At 36.9% G+C, this 27,569-nt stretch overlaps 1 protein-coding gene across 1 annotated transcript in view; it reads right to left on the bottom strand.

Annotated features, from left to right (window-relative positions):
- Positions 1-27,569, bottom strand: part of ARHGAP10 (Rho GTPase activating protein 10) — a 147,463-nt gene that overhangs the window by 34,317 nt on the left and 85,577 nt on the right. The window contains exons 15-19 of the mRNA XM_027652849.1: positions 24,247-24,334; positions 22,853-22,911; positions 20,210-20,315; positions 19,426-19,585; positions 5,443-5,593 (exon numbers count right to left, since the gene is read on the bottom strand). Of these exons, the coding sequence (XP_027508650.1) occupies positions 5,443-5,593; positions 19,426-19,585; positions 20,210-20,315; positions 22,853-22,911; positions 24,247-24,334 (564 nt within the window). The remainder of the gene's footprint in view (positions 1-5,442; positions 5,594-19,425; positions 19,586-20,209; positions 20,316-22,852; positions 22,912-24,246; positions 24,335-27,569) is intronic.

The following is a 27,569-nucleotide window of genomic DNA, read 5'->3' as shown; positions in this document are numbered from 1 at the left end:
TTCAGATTTTAGTTTAAAGCCTATTTAAGTTCCCTTTCCCTGCCCCTCTGACTCCTGTTCTATGCATGTGTGTGAACATGTGGATGTGTTTACTTTGAACATTTCTACGGTCTCTAGATTTCATACACTGAAAGCAGACAAGCACTGGCAATGATACTAAGGTAATTCTCACACCAACCATGAAGATCTGACACACTTCATTCTAAAAGATGTAAAATTTAGATGTTTACTACATCACGACACTTAAATTTGCTTTTTGATAACTGTGCAGCAAGTAGGCTGCAGCAAGTAGACTACTCACAGGGATAACAATGGTCAGACAATGTATATTGTGTATACAAAGTATGGACCCAAATTATTTCAAATCTCCAAGAAAATAAGTACCTTGTATGGACCCAAAACTTTCCAAGCAGAAGTCGATTATCTGATAGAAAGTAGGCCTCTCTACATACCCACTATTACATAAGAAAAAGCTTCACCTTTACTGACAGTAGCTCAAAAGCACTTTTAAATTTGTATAGCACTCATCCTACTCGGAGCCATCAGGTGGAAAAAGCTGTGATAGATCACATAGAATCATAGGAACGATTCTTGCAGCAAGACAAAATACAAACTGTCTTAAATTCTACATGGCAAACAGCAGTCATCCTGCCTGATCTCCCCCTCATGACTAACATTGCTGCACTTATTTTGTGACAGCGTAGCTGTGTTCTGCTCAGCTGTTAACAATAGCTTTGTAAGCAAGTGTTGCAAGCCCTTATGGCTTTTTGATATGCCTATGTAGCTGCTTTTCTTTCCATTTCCCCTACTATGTGCCAGGTTACAGAAACACTTCCAAGCAGCAGATTCAGAAATAGAAAGAGTTCAAGGCCAGGTTTCACACCTGCAACCTTGCAGCTCTGGGCTGTTCCAGCCCTGAAGACCAGTCTCATTATAAATCCAAGGTTTTCTCTAACATCCCAGGTTTATGTTCAGTAATTCCAAATGAAGTTTATGATTTTTTTACTTACGTGTTTGGGGCAGGAAGCAATGGGAGGAGAAGGGAGAGGGACTATTGCATGGAAGCTATGTAGCCATTACATGTATCATGTTTTACTTTGATTAAGTAATTCAATTGAATTAATGCAAATTAATTTATGCCCCAAATTAAGACACTGTCTCACCCCAGTTTCCACAAAAAAATCAAAACCAGCTACTCCTATTCAACACTAACATTCCATTCATACTTATGCTACCTTAAATACTGCAAGGATAATATATGTTAGTACAAAGTTTTAAAGGGTTAAGTAGCAGTTCTAATTCTTATTTCTTTTAGAATTCTTGACAAATATCTGCTTTCTACATCACTATAAATACAGTATTTAGTTTAAAGCAGCAACAAAAAGCTATCACAAAACACCTCATACGAGTTCCAGAGTGGGGGGATTGGACATAAATGCCTTAAAAACAGAACAATGCAGCCCCCTCATGATGCTGTTGTGCTGTGTCCATGTATGTGCCAATGAGAAACTTTGACTCCTAAAGTGTATTCAAATAGAATAAAGCACCAGCAAGCACTGTGGCTTAAAAAGTATATTTGGTTTGTTTAGAAAACAAGTTATTCTCTAGTTGGACAAATTGCTACACAAGACCCATTTTTTGACTCCAGGTGTGATTTATGCAACCTGTGCTGATTCTCTGTTCATCTTGGATGGACTGCATTATTCTGCCTACCTTACACAGGACTTTTCTCCCCATGTTGTTCTAGTAGCCCTGCAAAATAGTTTAAAAATCTCTAATTCTCTGGCACTGAAAAAAATTGCATGAAACAACCAAACAGAAAAACTAAAACAGAAAAACCAAAACAAAACAACTCCCCCCAAAAAAACCCAAACCTGTTTATTTTGCTACAAGATGAGAAAGGTATAGAAATTTTAAATAAAATTGTAAGGGAACAAAACTTTAATTCTGCATTGCCCTCTAGAAGAAATATAAACAGAGTTCTCTTCTGATATATATTGACTGTCCAAATGGAAAATAAAGACCCAATGACATTTTTAGAAGAACAGGATAAACGTCTCTCTGTTCAAGTTAATAGTCCTTCCTTCTCTGCATAGAAGGACAGAGAGAGAATGAAAAGTCATTTGTATATAGCTGAGACTGTAAGCCACGGGAGTTTCTGCATTGCTACTTAATTCACCTAAAATTCATTCAGATAATGCGGGGGGGGGGGAAGAAAAAAGCAATTTCCAGAAATAGAAAAAAAAAGAAAAATCAAACCAAACCAAAAAAACCCAACAACAAAACCAAAAATCAAATCCCATGTCTGCATTTTAGAAGACTAGAAAGCTCTGGAAATGATCCTAATGTAAATCTCAGACAAATCTGCAATTTTCTGAAACAAGAACTTTGGATTTAGGCCACGTATGAAAGCAGTTCAGAGTTCCCCATTAGGTCTAGTTCTACTTGAGACACTGGGATGTCGAAAAACTTCAGAGTGAAAATTTAGTAACTGGCTTACCACAGAGGAAAGAAGTTGAAAGAAAAACAGACAGTATCATCTGTGACTTGGTCTTTCAGGAAATGAAGACCCTTACGGTAGTAAATACAACACTTGAATTGTTTGCAAATAGGTTCAATCACCTCATTTCCATGTACAAGGAAGGAAAATCTATGTGTTATCAGAATTCAGTACAGCTAATTACTAGAAGGCAAAATAAAGATTTTTATCAAACATAGTGTGTGTTCTTCAGCTATTATATCTATCAATATTTATGTCACTTACAGCTCTTTCTGGGTGCTTGCTGCATACGTTTTGTGTGCAGTCAAGAAGCTTCTCGAGTGCTTTTAAAAAGAAACCTGGCCCGAACCCTGCATTTCCAATTCAAGCAGTGGACTCTGAAGCCTGTTAACTCCCTGGAGCAGCTGATAGCTAAAGACTTGTTTCCGCTTTTCTAACAATTTCCTGGTTTGCATAACAATCCTAAAAGAAACACACTCAAGAAGTTTTCCAGCACAGAGAGATTTTTGTCTCCAACACACTTCTAGTTTCAAGGCATAGAGAATATTTATATATAATTACAATAACTTTAGAGATACATTTGTCTACAAATATATTTACACATAAATATGTATCAGCTGCTTGCTTAAAACAAGATTATGATAATTTTGCCATATCCAGGAAATACAAAACACTGACTTGTGCCTGGTGCTTAACTCATGCCATTGTGAATAAAGAGGGGGGGGGGAGGGAAGGGGTTTAATGTTTAATTTCCTGTTAAAAACACACACAGGATAAAAATCTTCCAAAGAGCAGTTATAAAACACGCATTTGTTAGCCAAGAAACTAGGTAAATATGGAATGAAGCCCAGGCTCACTTTTATTCCTTCCCCCCCTCTCCAAAGAGCTAAGTAACTGAAGGCCACGAAGTGTATTTGGAGGCACTGAGCTCTGCTCACTGACTAGATAATTCATGAGCCTGGATGATTTACAGACCCTGTATCCACTGGGGTAGTTCTTCAGACTGTGCAGAGACACAGCTGGGCTCAGGGTACTGCACACTGCATGCATATGGCACACGTGCCAAACAGCCTCTGTCCTAACTACTTCCCACCTCACTGACACAACTATCTGCCTAAACACAAATAAAATGAGCATCAGCCTGCAGTCAGGACCTACCAACAGCCAGTTTCTAGCAACAACAGACTGAGAACACTGGTACCTTCAGTGGTAGCTTCAGAGACTACAGAGGACATTTTTTTCACAGTTACAAGGGGAAATATTATCATCCGATCCCACTGAAATTTTACCTGTAGCAATTCAGCCTTCATCATAGTTTTACCACATAGAATGACATACTGGGTTATTCTGCAATTCTCCCCACTAGAATTTCCAGACAAGTACCAAAGTGCTGTATGATATATAACTATTACAGCCTTTAACAATCCCAGTTCTTCTCTTTGCCAAGATGCCCAAATTGGACAAGAATATGGACTGAATTTAGGAGAAATTGAACTTTTATAACCGTTTTCAACAGTAACGCTGTATTTTTGGCTCTTAAAATAAATTAATCCATCAAACACTTTCTGCCCACTGTGTTTGGGTCACAGCTGTGTTGGGAGGTCCTCAGTGCACACCTTGCAGCATGGAATTGGAGTAGTTCTGGTACTTCTCGAGATCTGCTGGGATTCACATTCAAATTTAAATGTGAACAGCTCTGTGAATGGCTTCAATTTTGTTTTGTTTTTCAAATGAGGATAAATTTATTATTGTAGATATAGCTCAACAGCCTTCTTAGCTTTTGGTAGCATATTATTCAAATTAACACAGCTTAAGCTTTTTAAGTAGATATACCTCAAACATCTTCTAGTCAAGGCATTTAGTTTCATATTTCATGCAAGAAAGGCACAGAGATTATGTATCTCTCTGGTGAATTAAATCCAATGGCAGGAATGCTGAATTTCTTGCTGACTCTTTGTAAAACTGGCTTTGAGACTATAAACAGTCCTGAGTTTATTTCTAAAACCTGCACTTAACATCTGTTGTAAGTATTTGTGCTCTTTCCTTACAAAATCCAAAACTGTTGACCACCAATTTAATGACAGTTCACCAGTGAATCTCATACTGCAGCATGAGTTCAAAATCTTCCTGTTTATTTCCACTTACTGTTACTGGACTTCGTGCCCTGATCCCATGGTTCTTCATGTGAAAAGAAATTCACTAAAAACATTAGGAGAGAGAAAGGGAATAGGGTGGAGAAAATCTGTAACACAAAATGAGCCCTGACTTGCCTCCTCAGTACTGTACGTACCCCCAAGCAATGATATTTCAGGAAAATGATTATGTTTCTGGCCAACAGTCAGAATACATAAGATGTTATACACCCTTTGCCTCACTGTATGTTGCTGCTGCAGACTCCATGCAAAAGCAAGACTGTTTGTTGGGTTTTTTTCCCCATTGCTTCTCAACAGTAAGGCAAGCTGACAAGTATTTACTGCTAGTTACAGCAAGGTATTAAAGATTCAAGTGAAGTAGTGGTATTCTCCAGTGCAGTGGTGACCTGAGCCTTTAATCCAGATGAATTTAACTGTAAAGTGCATTAGCTCTTCTCATAAAAGATTTGCTTTAATTTTAGTTCTCTCTCCATTTATCTTATGGCTGTGTAATCTTCAGTAGAGGTCAAAGAGATTTCCCCAAAGAAACAAGAGCTGCTTCTGTTTTAGAGGAGAAAAGCATATTTAAGACAGTTCGTCCTACTTTTAAACATATGTCACAGGACACCACTCCCTGCTCTCCTTTCTCTGGAGCTCTCCTTGCTTCTTTGCATGTTCCAAAGCAATTAAACAAGCATGCATGTGCACGCACACATGTATACAAATTGAAACATGAAATGAAAACACCTTCTGTAGATAGGATACGCAGCCCATCTGATGCAAGGACTGAAATTATTACTAACATCTTACCATCATCCAACTCAAGACAGAGATTGTAAACAGCCAGAGGCCTCTTAATACGTTGTCCTTGTCTTCTCGACTGCCTTGGTGGGGCATTTGGAGGAGATACTGACATAGAGATTGGCTCAGGGAAAGTGGTATCAGGCAGGGTTTTGAAAATCTGCAATCAAGAACACAAAGGGTGTTAATTATTTATCATGAAGAGCAACCTGTGTAATGCAACTGTAAACCATTATCAAACAACATTTGTTTTGGATTTCATTCAAAGCAGACAGGAGCCAAAAAATCCATTCCTTCAAGTTTGGGAGTATGCCGTGGGTTTTTAATGAGTGCTTTTAAAATAAATAAATAAGTAGATAAATAAAATAACCAAGAGCACTGTCTACACATTAACCAAGCTGCCAGTCACTTAATTCAAAGACAAAATATTTGCAGCCACATTTACCAGCCAGGATGTAGGGGAAGGAGAAAAAGAAGGATACTAACTTTAGGAACCAGTAACCAAAAAGCTTCATAGCTTTAGCTAGAACTTACGATTTTGCCAGAATATCAATTTTAATTTTCAAAACTTGTGATATCATTTTATCAGCCATTTTAATTAAGGAAAACACCATACTCTCTAAGAGAGCGAGGGGAAAATTTTGTGGGCAGGGGTTTGTAGTGAGAAATACCATAGTAACAAAACATGTGAGAATTTATTCAGTTAACTATTGCATATTGAGACAAATTTATATTAAATGCTGACATCCACAAAGATGCATATAAAAATGATTGTATTTCTTGTTATCATTTTATCTTTTGAGGCATGACCCTTAGCACATCACCACTCCACACAAAATACCATGTCATTTCTCTCTGAATGAATTAACCAGTAACACAGATTTGCTGTACCTGATAGCACCTTTACTTTAACTGACACACAATCTAATGATGCTGATTTACTTGTAGAAAACCATTAGTATGCTTATGTACAATTTAACAGCAGCCTTTTACAAGTGATCATGGTAGACTCACACAAACAAACCAACTTAATATGTATTTCATCAAAGACAAAGCAGTAGATTAAGAAAAACACAAACAGAAGCTGTATAAGAAAAGCCCTGTGTCTGTATGGCACCTCACAACATGGTAATATAGCAAGATATAATGAAATATTATCTGATGTTCTTGCAACTTTACATTATAATATTTACTATAAGGATATATGACAAAGAGGAGAGTTGGAATGAATCTTTGAAGGAGAAGCTTTTCATGAAGTAGAAATTCATGTGGAAAGTATAAAGAGACAACACAGATAACACATTTTTGGATTATCACAGCACATGTCAGGTGTAGTATGAAGCTAAAAGCCAGTGAGGCTCTGTACAGGTGAGAAAAAAGTGCCATAAGCATCCTGTACTAATGCACTCAAGATATCATGTTAAAAATACTAGAAACTCTAAATGCCATCACATTCTGGCTTGTTAACCCTGAATATCAATGTGAAGGAATAAGATGACCCAAGAACCCACATATATGCTGACTTACAGCTACTTAATCATCATTCTTGTTCTGGCAGGTACAAAGTAATCAAGAAATCCCACTTTCTATGAAAAGTGTGGAAAAGTTGGCATATTCCCAAAACTGGGCAGCAGCGGGCCAGAAGCCTCTATACAATGTGCAAAGAAAACCACCAGCGAAAATATTACCTTCCTTCCCAATAAGTGAATGTTGCTGTGCAGGAGGTAAAATGATGTCATTTGAAGTTGCCCATACCAGCATTAAGAAAACTGTCTCACCTTCCTTCACATGCCTATGAACAAGGGATTACGAGAGCGCGCCAAAATAGCGCAAGGAACTCTCTAAAAACAAAATGTTTACAAAGAAGAAAGGAAACAGTCCAACCTGGTTCTCCCCAGGACAGACACAGCAGCACTCTCAGGCAGTGACAAAGCTCTAATTGTGCTCAGAGTTCTAAAGCCATTTCTTAAAACATGATGCAATACATAATAACGAAATCTAATGTGCTCCTACATGGCACTTGGCTAACAGTACCACACTGCCCCCTTATGTGTAAATACAAGGCTAGATTGAGCAGTTTTAGGGATAAATATTTGCTTCTGAAAAATTCAAAAGTACCAAAACTTTAAATGCCATCTTTTCCACGGACTAAGTGTTGCATTTGGGCTCTCTGGCAAAAAACTCTCTGCCAAGAGGTTTCAGCATGTTGTTTACTATGTCACATTCCACAGCTGTGTTTATTTGCACAGCCTTATCCACAGATCTCTGCTGAAATTAATGATGGTGAGAAGAACAAGTATTCCCCAGGAGTACTTTATAAGAGATGAGCTTTCTTGTATGAACTTAGGTGACTTGCACAGGTTGCAGTGAAGTTCTTCAGTGCTTTTTACTTGTCTCTCACAAATAATGCAAGTATTAGCATAAGAAACTAAGAGTCAGAAAAGCAGAAGACAAAAAGACTTTTTGCTTTTTCAAGCAGTTCATAGCTCTGTTCATCCATACTTTGGTATTTTCATTTTGTCTTTTTAGTAGGAAAATCCAGTCCAGCCCAGCCATAACTAGGCCTATTTTTTTCAGTGGCAGAAACCTCTTTCTGTTGCAAGCCAAAGCCTCAGCAGGTACCAGTTTTGCAAAGGCGAGCATCTGAAAAGCAAGCAGAACATCAGCCTCTGCCTTAAGAAGTGCACATACAGCATTCAGCTTCTCTTTCTTGCTTCATTTTCATTTAAATAGGCAAGCACTTTTCATCATTCCTTGGATATTTGTCTGCTGCATTGACAGACTCACTGTAAGGTCTGCCTGGGAAGGGGGGCGGGCAGAATAGAGACCTGCTTTATTTCAGCAGTGGGGAGAAAAGTTTTTTGGTTTTATTAAAATTTGCCTTTAGCCTTATTAATTATTTAAATGTCACTGAAATATAAACGTTTCACAGCTAATAAAAGATACCTGTTGTCAGAAGCCCACTGTTTATGCACAGAAGACTGAATTCCAAATCCTACACACACAATACAAGCACCTGAAACGGTACCAACATTGTTGTGTGTTGACTGACTAGCAAAAAAGCATGGGACCACAGATGACCAACTTTCAGAGAACCTGCTTGCACTGCAGATCCATGGCGAGGCAATCACACATATCCAACGGGAGGGAAACCCTCCCATGGAAGAACAGGATTGCAATGTGCTATTTAATAGATGATCTTTTTGCTACTCAAAAAAACCCCCTCCCTTAAAGTCAGATCCACCACCATCACTCAACTGGACTGAAGAAATTACCAAAGCTCAGATTAATGCCTGTTATAAAGCCAAGAACAAAGTCCACTTGTTGAATTCTTCACTCAAGAAACAATAAAAATATACTAAACCAACCTCAAAGTTTAAAAGATTTCACAGTCACATCCAGTGCTACAGTTTTTGAGACTGTGGCTAAACTGCATTAGATTTATAGACTATCAGTTCTCTACAATTTAGTTCTTAAAAGCACTGGCATCCTGCTATCGACCTAACTAGGGGCAAACTCAGAAGATAAGTGTAATAATTTAAATCTGGGAGAAGACTAACGCATGTCGCACTCAAAATTTTAATCAAGCAACAAATCCAACAGTTAGTTAGTCCCAGTTAGTCCACTATTATAAGTGGTTCTTTAGGTCTAACCTTACATGAAAGCAGAATCTCAAAGTGCACACTGACTGAAGTGGTGGATTAGTGTCCAAACCTGCAGCGTAAAAGTTACAACAAAAAAGATTAAGCTTTTGTGGAGCAATTTAAAACACGGCTAAGTTTGACCTATTTCTCTCTATTCAGTAGTATAAAATGCACATTGGGACTAAACAAACCACAAACCATCTTGGATATACAGCGCTAATACCAGCTCTGTCTAGAGCAGTGAGCCCAAGACCATCCCTACATATAACCATTCCAATTCCTAAATATGTATCCCACAAAGTCTATGGCAGCATTTCTTGAGAGTAATGAGCCAAATTCAACATATTATCGTACTGTACTCTACCAGCAGATCCACATGGCAGCAGCCCAAGGAATTTTGCCAGATTCTCCTTAATCTGCAACAACAGCGTTGGACTCTAGATCCTGTGCTCTTACTAGAGCTGATTTTAGATATTCAAAAAACCCATGGATGGGAGGATTTAAGTTGGCCTATTCCAAAGTTTATGACTAGATATATAGTTGTACATGGAAATGCAGATTAGATTCTGCTGCTACAAGAGAATACTGATCTGTTCTTTCTGGTCTCAAGCAGAACTAATTAATGATTTTCAGTATGTTTGCCAGGAATCACTTCAGGAAAAGACCCAGACATCAGGTCATCTCTGTCTGCTTTGTTTCACTGGGGTAATTAAAATTTCCTCTAAAAATCAGTGGGAGGCAAACAGCAAGGACAGAGTGGGATGAAAAAGAGGGGAGAAAAAAATGGAGGTTTAGTAATAGAGCTAATGAGGATAAACTTATAAAAAAATCATTAACAGCTTAAAGCTGTGCCATGATTTTGTTACAAGACAAAACCCCTATCACTCCCATAACACCTGCCATACAGGACATGAATCTATTTCCTTTGAAGATACAAACACAAATCAGAGTACCAGAAGTCACTGTCTAATGCAAAGGAGGCAAGAATGTGCAAGGTCATTCCAAATTCTTTGAAATTTGGCTAGTGGTTTAGCCTCCACTACTACAAACATATGTTTTAGAGGACTGTATTTCTCAAGGCAAGAACAACATCCATTCAAGTTTTTATTTGGGTAATTTCCCTTCAATACAGACTTGATTTGCCACTGGTAAGGAAAAGAAACACACAGACACTTCAACTAATGTTTATTGAACATTATAAGACACCTTTCACCTAGGCCACATATACTGCTCTGCCCTTATACACTTTATGGCTAGGTACTCCTTGCATTTCCATGACAACTGGCTATAATATATGCTGATCAAAGAGTATTTTATAAGTTAGCTAATAGGATAGAGCAAGAGAAACTTATCACCACGGTCTTTCCTTGACTTAGCTTCTTTTCAACATAACGCAAACCTAATTCAGGTTAAACCCAGCAATCTGTACAAAACCAAACCCCAGATATCTATACTAGAGACAAAAATGCTCAGAAAAAGAGGCCAACTGTCCTCATGGTTCACAGTGTGCTCTTACTCTGATAAATTTTCTAAGCTTTTTTCCCCGTGAGATAATGAAGGCAGTGGTTGTACCAATCTTTTTTTCACTTTCTGCAAACATAAAGCAACAATGTATTTTATGTCAAATTATAATTTTACTGTTGATATAGGCATTTCAGAGATTTCAAGGTGAAACTAAGCATTGTAAAACACATTGCAGTAGCTCAGCCACTAATTATTACCATTAACCACTAATTGTACACTGATTGTAATCCATTTCTTAACAATAAAAAACACATTCAATAAGAGAACAGTTCTAGGGTTTTTATTCCCTATTTGAATGGATTACAGAAGCTAATGGGAGGTATTAAAAGTTTAATAATATTAGAAATTACAAAATATCAACTCCTAGAGAGCTAGGACAAAATTTTTATTTCAAAACTGATTTCTGCACCAGTTCTAACAATTTTATAAAACTTCTAGAGTACTGAAATCTCTAAAAAAAGTAATCCTTCTTTACTGTAGTTTCTTAGTGTTTTACATTTTTACTTTACTATGGACAATGTTAGATCAACCTGTTGCATTTCTGGTTTTAGTCGACACGATCTTTTTTTTTCTGGTTCTCAAACACATGATTCAATAAATAAAAAAGACACATGCCAGAAATCCTTGATATCTAAATAGAATCTGTGTTCAGTGTGAAAAATACGATGAAGTTGATTATTTCTAAAAATTAATTCAATATTTTAAAAATCTCTACAAAATCTTCAATAAAAATTATCATCAAAAATTTAATTAGAATTCCTAAACAACTTACCTCTCTCCAAGGTATGTCCACTCTAATACAAGTGTGCCTGCCTCAATGTAGTTGTCCTGACTTTTGCACTTCAGCACCTGTACACTATAAAATAAGACTTGCTGTGCACTGGCCTATATGAGATTGCAGAGGACGCAGATTTTCTGAGGCTTTGGATTTTGAGGCTTGAATTCCACCACAAACCACAAAAAAACCTTTGCACAATATTCACAATCACTATATTGGGAGGGGGTGGGAGCACAGAATCGGATCCAGAGTGAAAGTTCCCTGAAGCCAAGTCTCTAGAGAGCCACCAACAAGAAAGCATCAATAATACTCTTGATGTTGCCTGGCACACACTGTTGGATTGCAGTGCAACAGGGGAGGCAGCCTGGAAAGTAACCAGGTATAAGTCAACACTAGAAACAGGAAACATCCTTGGCTGTGAGCCAGACCACAGAGCTCAATAAATAAAACTTAACATCCATCCAAGACAGTCTTTTCTTCATTACAAAGATATCGTTTGCTGTGACCATCTACCTAACAGCCTGACTATCCCCAACTAAACGAAATATTGTTTAGAGGGATTTCTGGACACTGGGAGTCTCAGTCTCCTACTGAGATTGGAGTATCTCCTATCTGCTCTTCTTATACAAAAACTACAGATCTGGACAATCTGCAAACCACAAGAGTGACAAAAGAACTGAGGGAATTTTCAGACAAACCTGATGTATCCATAGACTCTAGCAGCCACTCATTTTCCCTGGCTACCTTGAACCGTGTAGTTCACATTTGAGATTTAATGAAGAAACTAAACAGCCTGCAAAACATGACATTACAGTCTGGAGGACAGCTGTGAAAGGCTGGAAGGAAAAAAATACCAAGGTCAAAAACGTGTGTCCTTTGATCGCTTTCAAATTATGAGTTTGTTGACTCAGCCTTTCTAAAAGTAGCACTCCTGATACAAAGACTGCAGCTCCCCCTGTATCACATCTCCCTCCGCCTTTTAACAATTCATGAGAAGAACACTCCTGATGGCAGCCCATTTACTGCTGTCAACCAAACCATTTTATTCACTGAGGGGAATGAGAGAGTTAACCATATTACCAGGCTTGGAATACTTACACATTTGTCCACTGCACTGGCAGGAACACCAGATTCACCTTCTCTTCTATGCTCACCTACTCTAACTCCCACCAAGGAGAGTATTCTAAAAAGGTTGTCTTTTCCTATTACATATAATAGCTATGTGTATCTTGTTGAGTTACAGGAACTACTGAAAACAACAGAAAAATGCCTAAAAATTAAAAGATTGAATACTCAATCTCGTTACCTAGCTTTCTAAAACATCACATATCCCTAAATAGAAAATAATGCAGAAGAATGTCTGCAGTATCTTCTCTTACAAAGAGTGTGAGAAGTCCTGAGAAGATAAAAGGTGGCACTTGGAAACCCAAGTAAGGACCCAGCAAAAGCAGCAACCATGGCCAAACACAGCACAGGTAAACATGATCTCCCCTTCATTTGTAAGAAATATAAATATATAAACATATTTACAGTGTGTGCCCACACACACACAACCACAACTAAATATATATGCCACAGCTAGTTCTTTACAAATTTTATAAACAGAAATATAAATAATGATATATTGAGAATAAAAACTTACATCTGACCCCTTGTCATTGAGCAAAGCATCAGAATGAAATGACAAGATCTTCAAGATCTTTGCAAATGACACTGTTCCAACTGTAGCCAACCACATAGCCTCACTAGCACCTACTTTTTTTCACAGATTTCCTTGCTGCCATTACATGGATTTGCCCATTATTGCTTTGTAGATTATTTTCTGCTCTTTTTTCTTGTTGAAATACATTTTTTTACCTTACATTATGACTACATGGCCTTTGGAAGCAAAAAGAACATACTTATTCTATTTTATGTCTAAATGAAGTACTGATGCTTTATTAGTCTTAAGTGGCATGCACACAAAAATATTGAAAGTAAAGTATTATCAGCTGACTGCCACATATTGTTTATAAAAAAATCTTAATGGTTTTAAATACACTAACCTTTCTGGTAAGGCAACAGCTTACTAGAATTCTAAAGAGTACATGCAAATACATAAGCACATATTGTACTGTTATCCATTATCAATGATCATACACGATGACATTCAGGTCAGTTTGGCCACTATAAATAAAAATAAGTTTGTAAATTCAAAACTTCACCTGCCATTGAAAACTGTGATATGGTATAGTTCTTACATCACAGTTTCTGCATAAGAATTTACTTTTTAAACTCTTCAGAAGCACAACAACTTTTCCCTCTCCATGCCCCCTGCAACATTTTATAGAATATTTTCTTTGACTAACAAAATTTTATTTAAGAACACCCATTTCAGCAGTTTTCATAAGGACTTCTCCCTTGGTGCCTTCTCCTCCATCAAGACTGAAGCAAATATTAGTCAACTAATACTGAATTCCCCTCCCTTATCATCCCTTCTGTTTACTCACTTGGGAACACTGCTTGTGGGCAGTGGAAGATGAGATCTGTATCACTTGGAAATTTCATATGAAGTTGAGGGAAGTTTCCCCAAATTAATCAGAAAAAAGGGAAATCGAGAAATCAGAAATCTGCGTATTATTTGTAGTACAGCATCTCAGTAGACCTATTGTATCCCTGAGAACATGACTTTTCTTATATTTATTTTCTTTATTAATCTAATATGGTTTCTCACAGTACATGTTTTGTTTCTGTTGGACCAGTCTAACAGCATACCAATCCAGGTATTGATCCAGACTCCTTCTAATGTCATCAACTGCAGTCACAAACGTGAGCAGAGATTTGATATACAGTCTCCTTACTATGCATAAACTATATTAAGACTTAGAAAACTGTAGTCTTTTAAACAAACAAACAAAAATAAAAAAAAAAATGCAGTCAGTTTACCAGACCACATGTGTGTGTGTCTCACATGGAAGGGCTTCCTCCAATCCACGGGGCAGAGAAAGGGTTTAAAGAGCTTGCACACACTACAGTGGAATGAAAGAGCTGCTCTGACTCCTACCAGAATTTCTTTCTTGTGCCTGTTGCCCTTTCTGCTTCAGATTCAGCCAATCATTAAGGCATGTAATTAGAATTAAGTTCAGGCATAGTTCCAATGACACTTCTGATTAGTTACATGCTTCGAGTTTAGCACATGCTGAATAACTTCCTGAACTGAAGCTCACGTGTCTTTTCACAAACTCTGCCCTAATGGAGATACTTTAATGTAATTTTTCCCCCCCTCCAAGTCAAACACTTGTTGACTTGAGAAACATTCAGCTTGGGGAGGTTTCAAATTGCTGCACCACAGCAAACCACCACAATTACACCACATTTCTTCTTGGTCCTCCTCTGCAGTCAAAGGCAAAGCAACAGGAAAGCTGAAACAAGCCCTCTTCAGTACTTTCCATGTCCCTTTAGTGTGCCTTCAAAAGATCTGCTGTGTTGCCAAAAAGTAGCCTTAAGTTTACATGATTGCAGTGCCACTCTCCCCTAAAGCATTTACCTGCAGCAGAACTGCTTGGTTGCCATGTGGAGACACCTGACTGTGCTGCTTCATACTCTAAAACAAACAACTGACTACACCTGATTCCATTTCTTCTCTTTCACCAATAGTACATGTATTATGCACTGTAATAGATTTTAAGACTAAAGATTTTTCAGGGATTACTACATGAAGTTGATGTTGGTTTAAGCACTCAGTAGTATTAAATTTTTCTCTTCCTTTTAGTTTAAAAAAAAAAAAAATCACAGAAGTGCCCAAAGTAAGAAAAATTAAAACATTTGGTTTTCCTTTCCTTTAAAAAATTCAACATAAAACTGTTTTGAGCAAATCAAAGATAAAAGAAAGACATATTTTGTCTAAAGTACATAAAATATTTCCCCTTTATAAAAAGATTAATAGAGAAAAGTGCATCAGCCTTATATATAGGAACTACTGAGTTTTTCAGAATGAATGCCTTTGGGAACATTTTGCCCACAGGTTGTTTGAATTCTAGAAAAATGTATCTTTTACCAAACTTATTCCCTTTCATCAGACTCCGGCCTCTCAGTCTGCAGAAGAGACCTCTGTCTAGCCCCTCGTTTTTTTCTTCTAATTTTCTTTCACTGTAATTTTCATCTTCTTTCTGTTTTTGTAATCTTGCTATTTGTACTCACTATTCTTTCCTCCCTCATATGCTGGTTTAAATATTCCAGTCCCACTGAGATTTTTATTCCAACCTCCTCCCTCATCTTCTTTCATTTCTAGGACTTTTTTTATCCTGGTGCGGTTTTTTTCCTTCTTAAAATAATGTTCAGGGAATTGAGAAACCAAAATGGCTCACATTACCACTGAGACATCTTTACATGACAAATAAATAAGCCCTTTGAATAGTGACATTCATTCTAAGAGGGTGCCAAAACATTATAAGAAACTGCAAGATGAATATGTGCGTGCTCTTCATGCTGCTGTGGAGTGGACCACCCTTCTTCCTCACTGTGAGTCAGAGAAAAGACCAGAAGAGCAGAGATGTCCAAGATTTCCAAACTGTGAAATCCTTGAGAAGAAAAATTAATTTAAACCCTTGAAACTCATGTTGGGGAGGCAGAGAAATCAGAACCTCTTTAGGGGGGGCCAAGTTGACTAATTAATTAGAGGATTACCTAAAGGCCAAGATTGTCCCAAGCATTGCACAAGCACAGCTTAGCCTGTTACCTCAAAGCAAAACGAACACAGTGATGAGACACAAACAGGAATTTCTTGAGGCTTTTTTAGTGAAGGGAAAGATACGGGACATAAAAATTAAGGGAGACCAGACAGACATGGTCAGAGAACAGGGGACAAGACAGCCCAGTAGGAAAGGACGCTGACCTTAAAGACCTGCAAAGCAAAGGGAAACAAGAGTGCTGGTACACACAGCCCAGTCAGCACAAAACATGAAAACTCCAGGCAAAACTATGGAATAATCAAACCTGAACGTGCTCCTACTTTACATGGCATATCTGGCTGGCCTTCCCCTATAGCAGTATGACAGCTCACAGGTCTAGTTTTCATCCGGACTGGCCTTGCTTCCACAGGTGGTTCTGAAGGTCCTGGGAAAATATTGTCTCAGCTTGGGTCTAGTTTTTTTCCTTCTTTCAAAATAGACACCTGCTTCTACAGCTCACCTTCTGACTGGACACTGCGAAATACTCTCCCTGGAGGAGACTTTTCCATAATTGACAAGAAAAAAAGATAAACAATTATCTCCCTGATGCTCTTCTATTCCCTTCCTAGTCTTAATCATTGTGCAATTCTAATGCCATTTAATCAACACATCAGGTTGCATGATCTAGTTTCAGTATTCCAGTCTTGGCATTGGTCTGATTTTGCAAAACATCCCCTCCTCAACCCGCTATAATCGGTTCACAGGCATGGTTTGGGAGTGTGTATGCAGCCTGTAAACAAGGTGAGAGTGGTACTGACTGGTTTCCAGCCATCAGAAAATAAATGTACATACCAACAATGCTTAAAAAAAATCCACCCTAGCTTATTCACTAGGCATTATATTCTTATCTCAGGGCAAGTCCTCATATTCAGGTTTCCACAAAGAAACTGCATAAAAATTCTCTAATTAGAACCCAGCAGAGTGATGATAGTGGAATGACTGCACCAGGATTTCAGAGCTAGTAACCCAATTATGTCTCCTCCTAAAATTGAAAAGTGAATCTTGTTCAATAAAGCTATCCACATGAGACATAATGAACATTAATGGAATTTAAAAATATTTGAGGAATCATAACAATTTTTTACCATTTTGCCTACCGAGTTACTGTATTTAAACTAGAAATGCTGACGGCTGTTGCTTCTGCAGTTTAAAAGTTTGTTAGTCATTTCATTTGCTATAGGGGAAAAGAAATGCCACACTGCAGAGTACCAGAGCCATATTTATACATGCACGAAGTGAGAAGTGTTGCTTCAAGTCTGTTTGTGTCAGTGTACCTCCATCTTGACTCCCTCACTCTCCTACAATTCCAAACTTTGCTTCTATTAGCAGAAGCCGCTAAAAATGAGCAGAGGCGGAACAGTGGCTGAATGAAATATTTTAAAACATTTTAACCTACAGCTGGTGACTTTTCCTAGAACTTCGCTAGGGCTATAAATAAAATATCTAATGCAAGTCTCTCAGAAAGTCTGAAACACATAGAAATTCAAAATAGCAATATAAAATGAGCATTAGACTGCCAATTACCGTGCTTGCCTTTTAAAGTAAGTCCTTGGTCTGCCCGAAATCAAGAAGGCTCACTGTAAAAGTAACATGTTCAGTTCTACTATAAAATTTTTGTAATGTCTTAACACACTATTGCCTTTGTCATAAATACAGAGGTCACACTTGGGGCTGCCTTCCATCTTGGAAGCAGTGCTAGCGTGGGAGAGGTTGCTGCAGGCAGACCACTGATGGCAAGTTCACTGTTAGAAATGGCAGTGAAATGAAAGAAATCCCTTAAAAATTACACCCTTCTAGTTCTAAAAAAGGCATAAAACCAAGGAATTATGGAAAATGATGCAGTATTACATTGATGTACTTTCCATTCCCTGCTTCTCTACATTTTCAGAGGAGCAAGAAAGGCCACTAAACTGATGTTTCAAATGTAAAACTGATGTCCAGCTATTAAAGACATGTGACTGAGCTGGCATTAGAAAACAATGGTGATAATCTGTGGTGATCTAGTGATTTGAATAAGCATAAGTCAACCTCCATATGTCATTAAAACACCCTGGCTCTGATCACTCTCTCTCTTGACTTTCTTAAATTTATGTGGTCACTGCAATAGCCTTAAAATCATGAGCTTATTGCAAGGTTTACTTTCATTTATAAGGTCTAAAATTAATAGCATGGGTTACAGCTCTTTGAATATTTATTGCTTAGAACTTGAGCCACATCTGCAGCCCAGTATTTTTCCAACAGAACAATACCATATCTGCTCAATGTGCGTGTGAGGACAGCATTACACCCTGAGTCAACTCAGCCAACAAAACCCACCATGTGGACACAGCTATGCCAACAGAAGCTTTGTCCAGCCTGTATCAATCAGGGAGGAAATGTAATTACATTGTCAAGAAAACTTGAGACATATATTATTTTCAGTAGATAACACTTGACTTAGATAGCCAATTTCAACACTGTTAACCTTTAAAGGAAATAACTATTTCAATGCTTGGAGTGCTTAAGACAGACAAGAGGGAAAAGCACATCTTGGGATTTTTCCAAAGCACTTTTTTTGACAGTAAGAGTGAGGGAGATGCTGTCCATCTCCCAGTAAACAGTACCTCGAACATCCAGTTACAGAAGTCAGCTTAGACACAAGGGACTCCCAAAGGAGTCCCCAAATAAAGAGACCAATAAAGGACTTTTTAATTATTATTTTTAATTTTAGATCCCAGATTACATGCAGTGATATTCTGGACAGTACCTTATACATGCAAGGCTCTTTAGCAACTGGCAACTGCTACAGCAGCAATAACAACTTCTATTTTCAGCATTACCTCAAATATAAAGGCTTAAAATAACACACATTCAGCTGAAAACAAAGGAAATGTTAATACCTGGCTCTCTGATAATACTTTTTACACATAAAATTCACAGTAAAGTCTTCTTTTTACTCTGTGAACTCTGAGAAAAAATGAAAACATAAAACAATGAATTCAAACCCTGGTCAAAGTACTTAATGGAAGAGCTAAAAACCAAGCCTGGGCTTTCTCTTTTCCAGTTTTGTATCACTTTTGCTCATCAAAAAACACATGCAAACATCATAATGTAAATCTATTGATGTGCTATACACACATAAGCACTTACACTGCCAGAAAATATGCATTATGAAACGTCAGTTCACCTATGAACAGGAATAACTATCAAGTATAAACAACCAAAAGTGTACAGTGTACAGAGGATATTCTTTAGAATTAAGCTATTTGTAACATCATCCTTAACTCCACACTACACATTTAGGCTAACAGATTGGTTTAGACAATTCTCAGAAATGCAAAGATGTAGTAAAACTTACCTTCTCATGATTTTCTATCAGGATTTCAACCACGATATTCTGAAACTTCAGGTCCATGATGGCTGCTACAGTTTCTTCCTGTGGCCTCATTAAGGTTGGTCCAAACACTACCCCTAGGTTTGCCACAGTCATTAGATTCCTCTTGGCATGCTTTGAAACACTTTTGGAAAAGAATTGAAGGAAAAAACAGGAAATGGGTTATGAAAAATTTCCATTACTGTTGGAAACTGCAGTCTACAAATGAAAACATTACGTTTCCTTAATCTATGTTTTAGAAGTTTGGTTTTTTGCAGAGTTTCTTCAAATAAAAGTATTACTAAATTCTGGAAAACTGAAAAGCCATTCTTCCACTGGCAATTTAAAAGCCAAACCAGTCTCTTACTGAACTTAACTATATAAAACGCACTTAGTCTTGGACGAGGGCAAGTGTGAAACCAACTTAAATTTGCTAACAGATCTCCACTATTCCCTTTGCCAGAACTTGCAAAAAGAAAGTATAATGTTCCCTTTCTCACTTCAATTAAACCCTCAACTGCTGGCAGGAGTGCTAAAGTAAATACTTATATGGCTTCATTAAGGTATTAGATTTCTGCCTTTCCCGCCAAAACACACACAGCATGAGTCAAACGTCTTGTCTGCTTTTGCACGTTTGGTTCTTGGTATTGTGTGTGACAGCATCGAATTGGGCTCTGGCTCCAGCCACACTTAACTAAGGCCCTTTGTAGTTAAACTAAGGCAAAGACAAGAATTCTGACAAGGTAGGAAAGCAGGTCATAACACTCACTTCGCTAAATGTTTCACCAAGATTTCCAGCATCTCTTTGTTCTTTTCTGGCAGCTTATGGACCAAGAAGTGAACAGCATTGACTCGAGATTCAGGACTCCCACTTTCTACGGGACACAGAAATACATAACTATCTCAAAAAATAAAAATAAAATCCCCAGAAACACAAGCCTTCTCCCACCCCTTCATGGAAACATACTGCACACACTTTGCTTCACCACTTATGTATCTCCAAACATAGCAATACTGAACATATGTGCTTTGTTTTCACAAGTAATATTGTTCTAGAATTCTCAACTTCTCTGCTTATTTTGAGAACTCATCTTTCAATCCACCTGCAAAAGGATGCCTTTGTTCATCTATTTTTAAAAACTGACAGACGCAGCAATTGTTTTGCTGCATTGGGCTCATCTGCTTACAAATCTACTGCAAGGTGAGGAGCGATGTTACCGGGGGCCACAGAGAGGAACTGTACTACTTTACATTTTAGCATCATTAACTGATTGTCCTCATGATTAGAATTCAGTTTTGTTGGTACTGTGCAACTAATGATACTGCATTTATGTTACTTGCACTGGAAACTGCATAAGTTAACACATGCAAAAGATTTATATGCTTTTAATGACCTCTGAAGACACAGAAGAATAAACACGCAAAAAAACCCTACTGAAATTACTATGACAAAGGCTCTGAATAACAGTGGAATCCATCTCTAGTACAGTACAAAAATAAAAATAAGCAAAGAGCTTTTTATTTTTGTCTGCTGCAAGTAGAATAATTTTGGTCCCTACACATTTCACTGTACACAGATGAAAACAAGAATCTGTAAAAGATGAAAATAAACCACCTTCCTATTTCTCAAAGTTGCACTAAATCACAAAATTACATCTTAGCAGTGGTTACAATGAGAGGAACGGAAGTATTTCCGTTGTCTACAACAACAATTACTAGAAGGCACAGAAAGAGAAAAATTTAGAACCTATTCTGAATGCAAGAAATTTTGACACCAGGACCACTGACCAGGTCCCATTTTACTGTAAAGCAAGTTTGATCGCTAAATGTATTTCATATAAAAATACCATCATATTTCTTCAGTGCATATTGCTTCAGGTTTTTTTTTTCTTTGCACATTGCTACAGATTTTAGGGCTGTATTTTATTCTTTTGCAGTGAATAACCCTGTGCAGATTGCAAGAGACAAGGTTCCCAAAAAGCAAAACATTTAACTTCTAGTGAGCTAATCAAAATTCCGACAGCCAGAAAAACGTAGGCCTTCTTTAAAGCAAGACTATTTCACATATATGTGAAATCAAAAACTCTAATTAAAGAACGGCTAAGCAACTTAATCACAAGATACAGTCAAAGCTCAAATAGTTTCAATCTGGACCAATATGTATAAAGAAAACTAAATCAAAGGAATGTTTTAATTTTGGCTCCTCCCCCAGTAGCTTCAGAGAAAAGGATATTCCTTACTATTTCCAGTGTTGCTGGTTTTTTATAGCCAAGATAGGAAACAACACTGACTACCTATTTTTAAGCATACCGTAACTCAGATCTGCAATGCTGATTAAATTTTCCTCCCCAGAATCAACTCCCCTACGGAATTGTTTACTACTTATGAACACTGTACTGTTTAAAAAATGTAACTTCAACTGAATTCCCTTATTGAAAGAGACTATAAAATAGAGAAAGAAAAATAAACTGAGAAACTGCTGGCAAAACTTCGTAAGTCAAGAAATTATTTTAACACTTTCCAATACAAAAGGGAAGACTCACCATCTAGGTAAGGATGTTGAATTTTGTTTAAGCACTTGGCCTCTTGCATGTGCTTTGGCAATGAATTTCCTGAGCTAATTCTCATTTTGAATTTAGGACCACAAGCAAACACATTCTGCAGTCCTGGAAAGTCATTATAGCAATCTGAAGATGATAAAGCAATTGTCTCAAAGTTTATTTTAATTTTGCTTTCCACAGTTTGCCAGAAGTGCTACAGGCTGGAAAGAAAATCAGCTAAATAGCTGTTTGATACTTAGCCAAAAATTTTCTTCCACAGTTTCCCTCTATCCTCTTCCAAAAAAATTCCATGTACACTAGATACCATGTACAGCTACAAATGCTGTTGTGTCTTCTCCAAGTCTGTATTTGAACTACCACAGTGTAATCTGGCCGGTTCTTTTCTTTCTTCTACTAATACACGAGGAACATTCAAGCCACCCTGAATACAGAGCTAACAAGGCACTGAAAACAAGGGTCAGGCAGCTGTGCTCTAAGGACTCAAATGAGCTCAAATTAGTGTATTTTCTTTTACTAAGCTTCATACTCTTCATAAATGGCAAAAAAAAAATCACAGATTAAGTAGATGTTTATCATTATACAATTAAGACAATAAGAATGAATGTTTACAATGGCTATCCAAAATTCTTCCATAAAAATTAAAACTGCTCTACGCCGTCCCATTACATGTGACACATACTAGAACTGAAAACTGGTTAAAACCTACATATTTTTAAATAACTTATTATTTCTTGTTCCTGTATTTTTACTGTGTTGAGGTATTTTTCGGAAATTGCATTTGCAGAGAGCTCCTAAGGTCACAACAGTACAACAGCAAAAGATTTCTATTTGAACTATAGTCATTTATTTACTGGCAGGAACGATGAATTCTCCATGCAACTCATATGTCATCAGTGGCTCTGGAAGGCTTCTGTAAAACAAGGACGACATAATAAATTTAACTATATTCTCTTCTATCTTTATTTACTCTAAGCAGGAAACCTTTTTAACATTCAGTAGTATAATCCTTGTACTGGAAGTAATCATTTTTACAGGGGCTGTTGAATTCAGTGGTTTCCAGCACAAACAGAAAACTTGGTATTATCAGGAAAATAAAACTAAATGCATCCATTCACCTTCCACGAGATGAAGCGATGCCTCCAATCTGTCATAAGGTACCTTTCCCAATTACAACACCAAGACTGTTTCTCAACTGAAGAGTGTACACATATACTGTGTAATTAATTCTTCATTAGTGTTTCTAAAATACTAAGATTCACAACTCAATGCCTTACTGGAAAGACACTAAGGTCCTACAACAGTTAAGTTGACTTAACAGCAGCCATCCAAAATTCTAAAGTATTTCAAATGGAATAATTGAAATTTAAAACTTCAGTCCTCAGTGAAAATGCATCAAATAAAGGAAATCAGAGTTAAAAGATCTGAGTTAAAACCTTTAACATAACAAGAACCCCCATCACTACCAGACTTGAAACCATTTATTAACTGATGTTTATGAAATATTGGAGTAAACACTCAGATGGGAAATACTGTAGGGAAGAAAAAACTTCATCATGTGCACTTTTTTCTTTTTAATCTTTTCTACACTCCATAAAACTTGTGTCTTTATAACAGTTCTGCAGCATTCTTTGATATCAGTTGTAGTAATATTTTCTTTTAATAAAAATAGCAGATTAAAAATACTGTATTTGTGTTACACTACAAGAGATACACAAAACTTCTACATTTTATGATCCCAGGCAATTTAGGAAAATAACTTGATCAGGAATTGGTAAAACTATTTGAATAGAGAACACATTTAAAATTCTTATTTAAAATATTCAACACTCAAAATATTATCACTATTGCAGAACATCAGAGCAAGGGTCAGAAGGGAGAGGAAAATATTAAGAATTTCCCAACCTTTTCATTCTACCACATTGAAATACAAAAAGGCAAAAATTTTAACGATCTCAGCTAACTTGCAGCAGCAGCTCTTAGCAAGTTGACTAACAATTCATGTCTGAACCATCAGTGAAATGCTTATATAACACAAAAATATCTTGGGGCCTGTCTCGTGAACATGAGTACTAGTATTTCTACATAATTTTGCTTCCCTCAAGACAAATAAAAAACTGGTATTTGCACAAAATGAACTTCTATTCTAAAATATAGGAAATACAAGTAACATGCATAACACAACGCATAGGAGAATTAGAATAAGAATTCATAGTCTAAAAAATGAATAAATGAGAGAGAGTCTTACCGCAGATATTGCTTCATAGCACTAGTAATTGTCTTTACTTCCCAATCTACAGGGTTTTCCAGGTCAACTTCATTGCAGGTTTTTGCATCTAGAAAATAATCAGAAAGAAAAGAGGGATGTGAATAAAGGGAATTCTAAATCAATATGCCCTACATGAACAACAACACATTGAATTTGAGCATGTATTTGCTCACATAAACATAGAAGCAGTACATCCTTTTTATTATTAATACTAAGAAGACTTAATATCCAAACCCCTTTATATACTCTATTTCCATATTTTGTTCTTAGAACTATTTACTGCTAATTCTTTTCTTTAATGAAGGATTAAAAATCACTTCCATGTAAGAAGATTTCTACAGCAATTGAAATTTTCACACCTTTAATTAAACAGGCCCATGTACACAAACACAGAAAGATGTACAAAAATGGTTTAGAAAAAAAAAAAGACCCTCTAAGCACAACTTATCTTTTCCTCCTTTCTTTCATTATTTAAAGTGCAAGTACACTAATAAATATATGCAAATTTTCTCCATAGTTTTGCTTGTAAACTGTCGATGAAAACAGTTTACTGCTAAAGTGCAGTATGACCTTCTACATTGCGTGAAAACCTTTAAGAGGGGCTTTAAAAGCAAAAAAAAAAGACTCTTTTCTGTCAGTAAGTTTTGTCTACAAGATGGCCTGAGTGTTTCGCTCACAGGACAAAAAAATACTCGTTGGCTTGACCATTTGTCAGGTTCACAGAACTCCCACCTTTTACCAGGTTAGTTGGTAGAGTCTTGTAACAAGACTGGTCAAACCGAATAGTTTGTCTGATTGACCCATCAGGTTAAAGAGTTTTTGACAGAAGATAGAAAACAACACAGCACACTGGAATGTTGTGCAATCAAAAAAACACCTTTTTGACCTCAAAACCGGAATCAAGAGCTGGCTGACGTGAGAGGATCACAAGTATATGGCCAGACTAGCCCAGTGTATTTGCTAACTTAAAGGGCTTGAGCTTATCTTATTATTACTGCTGCATATTTCTGTCAGTCATTACAGTGAACTGCAGCAGTAGCTGACACAGATTACGTGTTGACCAGTTCATACAATTCAGAATTCATTTGTTACTTGGCTTGTCAGACAAACGACAGACCCATCTAAAAAATCAAATTAGGATCCCTGATTAAAGGTGCAGTCCTTTTACTGGGACTAAATAATTTTGTTCTAAAAGCTGTGCCAAGCAATTATTTCTGTAACTGAATATTCTCCCTCATTATATCAATTATTTAAATCTCATTTTAAAATACAAGTCAGATAACATTTTCTAGCAAACTGTTACTAGACAACCACCACCCAAACTACTCAAGATTGTCACAGGAATAAGCTTCTTTTTCCCTCTTTTTTAGCATGCTAGCTGTTTCCATGTTCAAATTCTCTTTTTTGAGAAGAAAACCTGTCTACTGAATTGATTAAATAAAAACTGCCATCACATCAGAAACTGGCAAAATCTATGGGGATTTTGTCACTGAACCACTATGTAATATCCATTTTTTAAATAGCTGCTTCATAATGATCAACCTCCTTTACATTCAAAGTATGCACTCTGTTCATTGAAATTTGTTGATGAATTTCGAGAGGAAAACAACAAGCATCTGAATTCCAAAGCAAGCCTCTTGAAATAAAAAATAGAAAGTATTGTTGAAACATTTCATTATCTCTTGGAGAACAAAAGAAAACAACAACAAAAAAAACAAACCACTGGCCCTACTACCAATCCCCAGGAACCCCAATTTGACTGTAGAAGCCATCAAGGCTTAAAGACTTTTTCCACTTTGGGTTTGACAGTTACTCTGCGCCCCACCACCCAAGGCATTTCACTGTGCCTGCTCCACTTTCCCCCCCTACTTCAAACACCCCAGACCATTATAAGAAGTAGCAGAATTTTTTAAAAAAATTACTCTACTAGTTTCCATGTTACTTGTTCACATAGCAGCCGCTGTGCACTGAATGGCAACTTTACGCATATAAAAATAACTGTGCACATTTATGAAACAGCTTCTGACAGATCAGTTCTAAATTTTATGCAAATCTTTCTGACAATAAGGGAGTCAGAGTTTATAAAAACAGTCCAGTTCACTAAACCAGGTTAGGAGGAGATTCTCTCTGCTTTCATATGCAATATGCCCCACTGTAGGTCTGTATGCACTGTCATCTACTGTGTATAAAACAATAAGGAATTTGGTGTAATTGTTTTGGAATCTGCTAGTTTTGAAGAAAACTTTCAGAAGCACCTGAAAGTTTTCTTCTACAACATGAAAAGTCTGGCATTTTTCACGCCAGAGAGTATCAGAAATCAAACCTGAACTCATCAGTAGATACTGCAAGTCCTCAGCAGTCACTTCCCCACAAGCGATGGTCTGTATGAAAGCTGACCTATGGAGTGGTTTGTATGAAATCTGTGTAGGCAGTGTATGAAATGAACCACATCAGATCTATGACTGGATCATAGATCTAATCTATAGATCATAGATGAAACAGGAATCCATCCCTGACACATTTCCAAAACTGAGACTCTTGGTGGTTGACAACACACTCTGCATTGTGTGTTACATTGCCCAAAATACTGGAAGTTCTAACTCTGTACCTCTGTTTACAATGAGATATTTCGTTATTTTAACATTTTCCCTTAAAAGGTAATGACTGTTTTCCTTAGCAAATGCCTCTCTTAAATTTAAACAAGATCATTGCCACAAAACAGGCCACCATGGCACAATGCCAGTTACAGATAACTTCAAAAACTAAGTTAATTGAAAAATTAACTTCTTTTTAAAAAAGAAAGAATTCTATATTTAATTGTTGAGCCTTTTTTTACAGAAGACTATGTTTCACTAGATTTTTGCATTACAGATGAAAATCTATGCAGTCATAGTATTAGAAAAGCATACATTGGTCTTCTCATACTCTCGACTCTTCATGTACTTTCCAAAATTCTATAGAAAGTATTCTGAAAAAGAGACAAAACTAAATGCTATTATGTCCCTGGTTACCTTTAGGAAGACTTTTTTTGCACACTGGGCCTTTCCAACTGTGAACCTCATGGTCAATGACAGGTAGCTTAAAATACTTTGAAATCTTATCAAACATTTTAAAATATAGAAAGTTAATATGAGGTTTTCATGATTCTGAAAAAATCTTTCATATAAAAAGGTATCTAAGAGTATGCCCAGAGACAAAGGATTAAAGATTAATCAGTCATTTTAAATTCTCTGTACCACTGTATATCAAAAAGAAATCCTCTTTATTCTTCTCTGAGGACAGACAGATAAAGAGCACAGATA

This window comes from Corapipo altera, unplaced genomic scaffold, assembly GCF_003945725.1.
Source record: "Corapipo altera isolate COAL_440 unplaced genomic scaffold, ASM394572v1 69, whole genome shotgun sequence".
In the NCBI taxonomy this organism is placed as follows: domain Eukaryota; kingdom Metazoa; phylum Chordata; class Aves; order Passeriformes; family Pipridae; genus Corapipo; species Corapipo altera.
The sequence above is the reverse complement of the archived record's forward strand: the minus strand, read 5'-3'. Positions and strand labels throughout refer to the sequence as shown.